The sequence below is a fragment of the Ochotona curzoniae genome, unplaced genomic scaffold (genome assembly GCF_017591425.1).
Source record: "Ochotona curzoniae isolate NIBS_2020 unplaced genomic scaffold, NIBS_Ocur_1.0 scaffold_2453, whole genome shotgun sequence".
In the NCBI taxonomy this organism is placed as follows: domain Eukaryota; kingdom Metazoa; phylum Chordata; class Mammalia; order Lagomorpha; family Ochotonidae; genus Ochotona; species Ochotona curzoniae.
Genome location: NW_024467094.1, coordinates 20519680 through 20529152, shown reverse-complemented (window position 1 = coordinate 20529152; position 9473 = coordinate 20519680). Strand labels below are relative to the sequence as shown.

Here is a 9473-nt window from a genome sequence, read left to right as displayed (position 1 = left end):
ACAAATTACCATTTATTTCATAAATATTCTTTCCCCCCATCCCATGGGGACTCAAGGCCTCTCCCTGCACTGCCCGGGTGCTGGGTGGGAAGGGCGCCGGACTCTCAAAGAGGCGGCAAACTAACAGGACACCCCTCCAGGTCAAGTCTACACTGCAGTCCTCACCCGCTCCAGCCATCCCCTGTATCCCCGTTTCCTTACGCAGCGGCCCAGGCTCAAGGCCAGGGTCTCTGGGACTCCCTCAGATGACCCCAGCCCCTTCTTCTTTCCGAGGCCCCCCTGCTCCCAGGGTGAGGCCTGTTCCAGAGCGTGGGAGGCCCGGAGAGCCCGCCATCGACACCTGCACACCGGAGCGGATCGGGACCGACCCCAGTCGCTCTGAAGTGACCTTGATTCCGACAACTCGATTCCCGGTTGCGGGTCAGGGACTTGTCCCACGGCCCCGGTGGCCAGATGAGGCTCTAGTTTGGCTGCTGCGGCCCGCTTTTGCTCCTTTATTTAAATAAATACCCATTCTGTGCTGTACACGTCCCAAGCAGCAGGGGCGCAGGCAGCCCGGGAGGTCTGCGCGGCGGCGGCAGCAGTGGCAGAGCGGCTGCTCAGCCCCCTCACTTGGGTGACTCCCCGCCGGGGGAGAGGGCTCGTTGGCTCTCCAGCCCACTCACCAGTCTCTGGATGCTCTGCAGTTCGCTGGCAGCCTCCTTGGTAGACCCACTGGGCGACAGGGTGCCACGGGCCGGACCCCCTACTTTGCGGAGGGCCAACTCGGGCAGGGGGCTGGGCTCGCGGCTGCTGCCGCTCGCAGCCTTGGAGCCCTCGGCCGCCAGGCCGGTGGCCAGGAGACTAGTGCTCGGCGGAATGGTGACCGGCATCTGGTAGGGGCTGAAGCGCAGGCGGGGCCGGGCACTGCCCAGGAACGGGCTCCGGGATAGGGAGCCCGCAGCGGCAGCAGCCGCCGCCGCAGCGCTGCTGGCGGGCAAGGCAGAGGCGGCGGCAGCTGCGGCTGCCATGTAGGTGTAGGGATAGGGGAAGAGGCCTCCGAAAGTGGGCATTGGAATTCCCTGAAAAACAGAGAACAAGGTGGAGGTTAGACAGCTTGCCGAGGGCCTTCTGGGGCAGGCTGGGTATGGAAGGTGCCCCCTCCATAAAGCAATCCTTGCCTCCTACTGTCTTGGAAATGGAAAGCCAGATCTCACACAACCCTGAGCTTTGGCAGACAGCACAGGCAGGCAAGAACCAGGGCGCCAGGGGCCATGGCCCAGTTCCACTGTAAGGTGCAATGACTGCAGGTTAGGATGCAAAGGCCTGGCAACACCAAGTTCTGGGCTGGGTATTAATTACAGGAGGTGGGGAGGGGGAAGGCAGAGGACATTCCAGGTGGCTGCACTAGCATGGGCAAAGGCCTGGAATCTTTGGTGAATAGTGCAGGCACAGGGCCAGGTAACACTCTGGCCTCTTCGACTGCCTGCAGAGGTCCTGCCAGGGAGGACAGTGTCCCTCACACCCCTGCTTGTCTATGAGTACCAGAGGAGCCTGGCTAGGGGAGCATGGGCTGAAGGGAAGCTTGGTCAGATCCCCTCCTGCCTTGGCCAGGAGCAGGGCACAGGTGCCAACCTGCTCATAGACTGGCCTACATAGGCTCCAAAGAACTCCTGGCAGGCCCTCAGTGCAGCTGGGGGAAGGCCCACAGGCCCCAGTAATGGGGGAGTATAGCAGCCAGGAAGCCCTGCCCACTCTGTGCCTGAGCTCTGGTGGCCACCACGTTCAGACAATTAAAAATCGTCCAACCTGTGCAAGAAGGGTTCCCTCCGCTAAGTGGCCTGGCCTGACTCAAGCTGGGAGAAAATAGCCTTCCAGAAGGGGGTCCAGCCCCCCTGCACACTCAGATGTCATTTTAGGTCTAGAGGAAAGAAAGGGCCCTCAGGACCTGCCTCCCCTCCCCACCACCAGGGTTCGGCCCTACCTGGTGGCTGGCCTGGGAACCTACCAGCAGCAGCTAGTGGGTTCTGGGAGCACGCACCCAGGCCTTGCACACCTGTAAGGCCCCTGCTGCTCACCAGTGGGTCTGGGGAGGATGCACCCTTCACACACAGCACCCCTGCCCCCCTTTCTGTACCACTTCCCTGCCCCGGCCCTGACCTCCATTCCCTGAAGGTTTCCCCTCCAGCACACTCCAGACTGACAATAGCCAGTGTGAGAAGACCAGTGCACACTCTGATGCTGAGCTGTTTACAACGCATCTCTGAACCAAAGGCACTTTCTCAAATCTGAACTCTTTTCCTGCTCCTGAGATAAGATCTCAAGGGTTCAATTTGCCAGAAACCTCAGAGGGAAGAAAATGAATGAAGAGATTCCAAATCTTTCCACAGGGGATATTCCACTCAAGTAACCAAAGAGGCTGTTCTCCCCATTGGATCTCCTTCTTATGCCGCTGGCCACATTTTCATAACCTGTCTCCTGGGAGCTCAGAATTTCATCTGGGCCCCAGGGCACTGAATCCCCTCCTATGCTGAGATGGGATGGGATGTGGGGAGGAGAGTGAGAGGGGGCTCAGGTGGAGGAAGCCCAGCCTGTCCTTGGTCTGGGAGGGGGACTTCTGAGAGGGACTGCAAAGAAAGAGGTGTCTGGAAGTGGGGTGCGTTTTGGTGGCCAGTGGTGAAAAAAATGGTGAAGGATTCACTCCTCCCTCTTTCTGTCACCCTAGACTCTCAGGATGGAGAGCAAGCCAGCAGTGTTTGTGTCCCTCCAAAGTTTTCTGGAACCAGGAGAGTGAACTTCCCAGGGCACCCCCCAGTCAGTGAGAAAGTATCTACCAGTGACTCCCAGCTGAGATTGTAGGGGAGCAAACAGGTCCAAAAAAGAGCAAGGACTTGACCAAGTGCACCCTGGAGTCAGGGCATCGCCATGGCCAGACCCACAACCTAGTTTTCCTCTCAGAATGCAGGTGGGATGGAAATCAGGTGGATTCTCCACCTTACCCCCTTGGAGTTTGTGCCAGCTGGAGGCTCCAGTGGCGCCCCTCAAATCCTCCGCCCACCTTAGTTCCGGCCCTCGCCCTCCTTTTTGCAGTCATGGCAACACAAGCCTTACCTGAGATGCCAGCATGTGCTGGGAGAGGTGGAACGGGAAGGGAGCTGCGGTACTCGCTGCGCTGGCTGCGGGACCCAGCCCGCCTGCATCCAGCCCCGTGGCAGTCCCAGGTCCTGCACCTCCACCGTTGCCGCCACCACCTGCTACCGAGGCCAGCAGGTGACCCATGCCCATGGCGGAGAAGGCGCCAGGGCCCATGGCGAACTGTCCTGGGTGAAGGAAGAGCGGCTGGCCGGCTCCTAAAGGCCCAAAGAATTGCTGCCCGTGCAGATGGCTGGAAAAGGCCAAGCCGGGCAGGTGTCCGGCACCCAGCGGGGACGCGCTGTCTGTCTGCACCACTAGTGGCGCCAAGCCAGGCTCTTTGCCTTCTGCCGTCTCCTTGCGCCCTTCGTCCTTCCTCCGGGCCTCGCCTCGCTCCTTTTCCAGGCTCCTCAGGCCAAACAGACTGTCTCCACCACTCTCGGCAGACTCCTTTCCCCTGTCGGGACTGCGCAGCTCTCTGGCACGTTCAGGTTCGGTCAAGCGTGGGGGACTGGCGCTGTCTTGAGCCTGGCTGCGGCCTAAAGCCACCCCGGTGCGCTCTTCCGTCAGCTGTTCTGGCTCCGGGTCGCTGTCTGCAGCGCACGACTTCTCCTCGGCTGTGGTTAGAGAGGATGACTGAATGAGAGACCTGGGCGGGCAGCGATGCTAAGCCTTTCCCCAGGGTCTGTACCCCGTTCGGGCGGCCTGGGATTGTCCGTCCTTGCGGAGGTCGAGTCCCAGGGATCCGGGATTTCGGGCGAGAGAGCGACTAGGAGTCACCTCAAGCAGGACCCCGTATTGACAGTGAAACCGAGCTTCGGTCCAGAGACCCGGACTGTCGAGTCCCACCAAGCGCCAGGGCCTGCGCTCTGAGCGCACCAGTAGCCACCGGGCTGGGGAGTGGGGGAGAGGTGCCGCACCGACTCATTTCTGACTCCCCCGTCTAACCCGGCCTTGCAAATGAAACCCGCTCGCTGACCTAAAGGCCAATCCGGGGCCTTGAGCGGTCCTTCCCCAGCGCCCGCTCCCCGCTCTGGTCTGGCCGCTCGACCCTCACCTCGGGCCCGCTGCAGGCGCAGGGGGCTGGGTGCTGCGCCCGGGGAAGGCGGCGGTTCCCGCGCAGTCGGAGGGTCGCAGGATGAGGTGTCCGAGTCGGCGCCATCGCGTTCAGGTTTGCAATGCTCCTCGTACAGCCGCAGCGTGGGCAACGTGAGCTGCTTCCTGGGGGCCAGCAAGCGAGCAGGTCAGCTCGGTGCGCGCCGGCCCGCTCCCCAGGGCACCCGCCGCGGGCCGGCCCGCTCAGCCCTCACCTTTTCTCGCGCCGACCGTTCCCGGTGTCTCGGAAGCCCTTGGCAAACGGATTGTTGTCAATCTTCAGCTGCGTAATCTGCGGGGTCGCGGGGGGGGGGGGGGGGGGGTGGAGAGGCGGGAAGAGGAAGGCTCTGGGTCAGGCCACGGCTCGACCAGAGGCCTCCGGCCAAAGAGAAGCCCCGGGTAGTGTCCACTTGGCAATACCCTTGCCTTCACCCCGCGCCAGCCCATGCGCCCAAAGTAAGGTGTCAGGGTCTCTCCCCCAGTAAGTTTATTCAAAGAATAATCTTCACGCACAGGCCCTAGTGGTTGAACTAGCTCAAGCCAGTAAACCAAACAGGCCTGCCCTCACCGCGAGTGAAACGCCACGCTCAGGAGCGGGCGCACACCTACCCGAGCCCCGTGCAGGCGAGCCCGCCCATACTCGCACCGATCCCCGCACGCACGGCCGGAGCGGACCTCTGCGCACACAGCACAAACTCGCGCTCACAGAACCAAATGAATTCACACATCTCAGCATGAATCCAACCATGCACGCGAGCCGGGCGGGTCCCCTGACCCACCAAGCCGAAAGGACCTCTGCTGCCACTGGGACCCCTTTGCTCTCCAAACAGTGGTGCACAAGGGCGCCTGCCTAGTGTGTGTGTGTATGGGGAGGTGTCTCTATCCCAGTGCATTGGGCGGTGGGGTGGTAGATATGTAGCCAGCAGGATAAATCCTTAAACTCGAGTGAAAATTCTCTGAGCGCTTCCCAAAGAGTCATGAGCCTGGCCAAACCGAAAGCAGCAGTAGCGTGGGATACTTGGGGAGGGGGCTGTCATCTGTTCCACCCTCTATCTCCCTTGGGAAAGTGAAAACTGGCCTCTAGTTCTAGTGTTGGTAAAGCCTGGGCAGAATGCCCCCGCGCCTTCGCTTCGCTTCATTTAAATTTTTATTCCTGAGCCAAGACATAAACGAATAAAACGTAAAAATGTCAGCACGGGCGCCTAGTTTCTGTTAATTACTAAGTAAATATCTGCCTGCGAACGAGCGCCCAGCTGTGGGTGTCTCTGGGGAGAGGGTGCATAGGTACCCTTGGGGCTGTGGGTGCCACGGCGGGGGGTGGGGGGGTGTGTGACCGGACAGAAGTGGTGAGCGACAGCCAAAGATGCGGGGTGGGGGGTGAGTGGAGTGCTGGAGTCTGCTGGAGGGAGGGGGCACCTGGGCATGCCACCGGCGCGCACCTTGTCATTCTGGTAAGCGGTGACCGCGATGAAGTCGGTTTCCGGGAAGACGTAAGTGCGGAAGGTGCTGTACGGTAACTTGAGGATGTCGTTGGCCCGCACGATGTGGAAGCGCGGCTGGTACTTGTGCATAGAGTTTAGGATGGTCTGCGGGGAGGGTGCGGGTCAGCCAGCAGCCCCCAGCCCCCGGTTCCAGTCTCCTGCTCTCCAGGGACCAGACCGCCCCTCTATCTCTCATTTTTTTGGTTCTGCCTCATTCCACTCTCATTTTTCCTAATGTACAGTTCTTTTTTTCTTTCTCTTACTTTTCTTTCTCACACCCGTTTTCTTTCACCTTTGATAAATTACTCCCCTACAAGTCAGAAATTAAAGGAAACAAAACAACAACGCAAAGCACGAAAGCTACCTATAGCTCATTTGTAACCTCTCTTCCTGGTTCCTCCTAGAAGAAAGCAGTGGGACCTTCCCCAGGTGATAGCTCACAGACTGCCCTACCTCACAAGGGGAATTTTCTTTTGTTCTATGGGCACCCCAGCCTAGCTTGCCGGGGCTCAGGCTAAGTGGAGAGCTCTCTAATATCCAGCTTGGGCACCTGTCTGTGCTAGGAGGGAAAGGTCTCAGCGAGGCTGGCTCAACATTTAAATCCTCTAGTCTTAAGGGAAGAATGAGGTATAAGCTGAAGTCATGAGCGTACCAACAATACAGGCCAGAAGTGGTTAACCGGCTGCGACCGGCCAGTCCCACAGCACCTGCCTCTTGCCTGACTTCAGGAGCTACTCTCAAAGGTCAGACAGGACCTGGAACTGGAAGTGGCCTGGAGCTTACTGGCCGCCACCCGCCAGGTCATTCCCCCAGGCCCTGCAGGTGTAGTTCACCAGGTGGTGTCCTGGGCAGGGGCATTCTGGGCCAAAAGATCCTGGCACCCAGCTCTTGCCCAGTTATAGGGTGGGGTGCTGGGCTTTTGGACCCCATCCCCACCTCTGTCCCACACTCACGAAGCCATGCTTGTCAGAGATGTTGTTGGTCAGTTTCAGTTTGTGGAAGGCCACAGGCTTAGCCATCCACTGCTCCCCAGTGGCCGGGCTGTCCGGGTGGATGTACATGCGTTTGGGCATCTCCGGGTCAGCCTTGCCTGCCACCATCCAGCGGGAGTTGTGGAACTTATAGCGGCAATCGTCGGCGGCCACAATGTCCATAAGCAGGATGTACTTGGCCTTCTTGTCCAGGCCACTGACTCGAACCTTGAAGGGGGGGAACATCCGCCTAGGAATGGGGGTAGGGGAGATGCCATTGGGATTTGTGTCCAGGACCCTTGTCCCCAGCTGTGCAGCAGTGCCTGGAAGGCCTACTCCAACCCCTGTGGTCCCTGTTCTGCCCTCTTGTTCCTCCCAGATCCCCTTTTTGGTAGCCAGACCGTCCCTTCCACGGCTTCCCCTTACCCCCCACCCCGCTGCTCAGATTTGGCGATCCTCTCTGTGATTCCCAGATGAAAGAAATCTGGGCCCTTGTAGAAATACATCAGGTTTCCTGAATCTTCCCGAACCTCCTTCAGGGTTTAACGCTCACTTGCAAGGGAAGCTCCCAAAGTAAGTTCAGAAGGTGTTGTTTTAGGTTGCAGAGCCTAACCAGGAACCTCCACCCTGAAGTTCGGGGGAAGAGGGTGAGCTCCAGGCCTGGATCCTCTGAAGCTGAGGCTGAGTGGCAGGGTGGAGGGTGGGGGACTGTGGCTTCCTGCTGGCTTTAAGGCCTGTGGTAGCACGGGTGTGCGTTCCTAGCTCCAAGTTCCGGCCAGGGAAAGACTCTAGGCCGCCTGGAACCACAGGCTCAGCTTCACTGCGGCCTCAGCCGAGAGCCGAGCGTTCGGCCTGGTGTGTGTGGTGCGTGGGGCCCGAATGAGGGCCCCGGGATCCAGGTAGAGAGCATGGGGGGACACTGAATCTGCTGGGAGCTCTGAGACCCACCCGAAGGCCGCAAAGTGAGGCCACGGGGTTGAAGACACCGGCCAAGACCGAGCCTCCAGGCCTTCTCGGCTTTGTGACCCAGAACGGTTCGGACTGTTCTTTTGGAGCAAAATTTCGTTTTATTTCATTCGTAGGATTTTGATGTTTTCATTTTTTAAAAAAATTCGCCCCGGTGCCAAAAGAGAAAAGCCAATGTAGTATCTTCTGCCGGAGCGAAGCAGGCGCAGGGGTGGACGGAAGCTCCGAGCCGCGAGTTGAGGGCACGGCGCTGACCGGTGCCGTGGGTCCCCAGCCAGCCCGCCCGCTCGCCCGCCGGCTCCCTACCTCCCAGACTTGGTGATGACCATCTCCGTGCCCAGCTTATGGAACTGGTCCCACAGTTCCTTGGCCTCCAGCGTCACCTTGGGGTCGTCCTCCACCTCGTCCTCCGGCTCCAGGCTCTTGAGCGAGCGCAGATGCGCGGCGGGCGGGTGCGGGCCGAGTGCCGAGACGTGCAGCCCCGCCTCGGCCGCCGCTGCGGCCGCTGCCGCTGCGGCCGCCGCCCCCGCCAGGCCCGGGTCGGGTAGCGGCTTGGCCAGCGCTCCGGGCGGTAGCGCGAGCGCCGGGAAGAAGGAAGGCTGCGCCGCCGCCAGGAAGGCGGACATGGGGAAGTCGGCGGGCCGTGGCGCGTGGAAAGGGTGGTAAGCCATGGCGCTGGCTGCCAGCGCCGGCTCTCTCATCGGGACATCCGGCCCAGGCGCCCGGGGGCCGGGGCCGGGGGCGCGCGGCTCGGACCCCCGGCCCGGGCGGCTGCGCGCTGAGGACGGACGGCTCTGGCCGCGGGCGCGGCAGCGGCTCCGCTCCTCTCTGCTCCTTGTCCCGCGCGGTCCGCAAAGGGGCGCGGGGCGCTCTGGGCGCGGGGGTGGAGGGGACTCCGCGCGCGGGGTTGGGCTGGGCTGGGCTGGCCCTCTCCGGCGCCGGGGACCACGCGCGACTGGTAAGATCTTGTCGTGATCTCTGGAAAACTGTGACTATCTCACATGTCCTGCTCTGCTCGGATCCCCTGCGCTAACGAGCCAGGCCCCCCTTGATTGCTGATTTTACGCTTTTTGGACCAATTGTGGGTCTCCGGGGGCGGGGTTTTGACAGCTCCGGCCAAGCTCCGGCCGAGGGAGGGGGACCAGGGAGAAGGTGTCGGAAGCCTCAGCAGTAAGAAAACATGTCAACAGAATAAAATATTAACCAATGACGGGCCGACGGGCCCCTAGACCCCTCCCCCTGCCCCGGCCCCCACCCCACCGCCTGCGCCCGTCGCCGCCGCCGGCGCGGGGACTGGAAAGCGTGGAGGGCCGACCTGACCTGGGACAGAGCCCGAGGCGGGGGGCCGTCTGGGTCCAGGAGCCTCGGAGAAAGACCCCCCAACCCCCCACCCCAGCCTCAGCCGGCCCCAAGTGCAAAGCATTGACACGGCCCCGTGAGGAGAGAGGGCGCCCTCCTCCTGCGCCCGGAGGCAAGGCCGCTCTGGCCCGCGCCCCAGCCCGGCCTCCGACCCCGCTCCCTGTCGCGGCGCCGCCCAGGGGACCCCGCTCTCCGGAGGGAGGCTGCGGGAGCTGGAAAGCGAGGCCGGTGGGCGGGTGAGTCGGGAGGCTTGGGCGGCCGAGGTCCCGGAGCAGAACCCAGGTAGCGCGAGTTGGTGAGTGGAACCACCGCAGCGTCCCCGAGGGGGCCGGCGCGGGCGGGAGCGGGACGTAACCCAGCACTCGGGAAGCACGGGGCATCCCTGGCCTGCCCTCCTCTTGTTGACGGACTCGGAGGAAACCTGGAGTTCCCAGCAGGCTCTGGACTCAGCTTTGGTCTGGGTCTGCAACCCAGCACCTGAGCCCTCGGG

General features: G+C 61.6%; 1 protein-coding gene across 1 annotated transcript; it reads right to left on the bottom strand.

The window, feature by feature from the left end:
• Positions 1 to 433: 433 nt before the first annotated feature.
• On the bottom strand, positions 434 to 8812 carry TBX2 (T-box transcription factor 2). The gene is made up of 7 exons (XM_041000965.1): positions 7931 to 8812; positions 6641 to 6908; positions 5646 to 5792; positions 4422 to 4498; positions 4169 to 4332; positions 3091 to 3728; positions 434 to 1061 (listed from the first exon to the last, which is right to left on the bottom strand). The coding sequence occupies exons 1-7, from the start codon at positions 8323 to 8325 to the stop codon at positions 609 to 611; spliced, it is 2142 nt and encodes a 713-aa protein (XP_040856899.1). The 5' UTR covers positions 8326 to 8812; the 3' UTR covers positions 434 to 608.
• Positions 8813 to 9473: the final 661 nt, after the last annotated feature.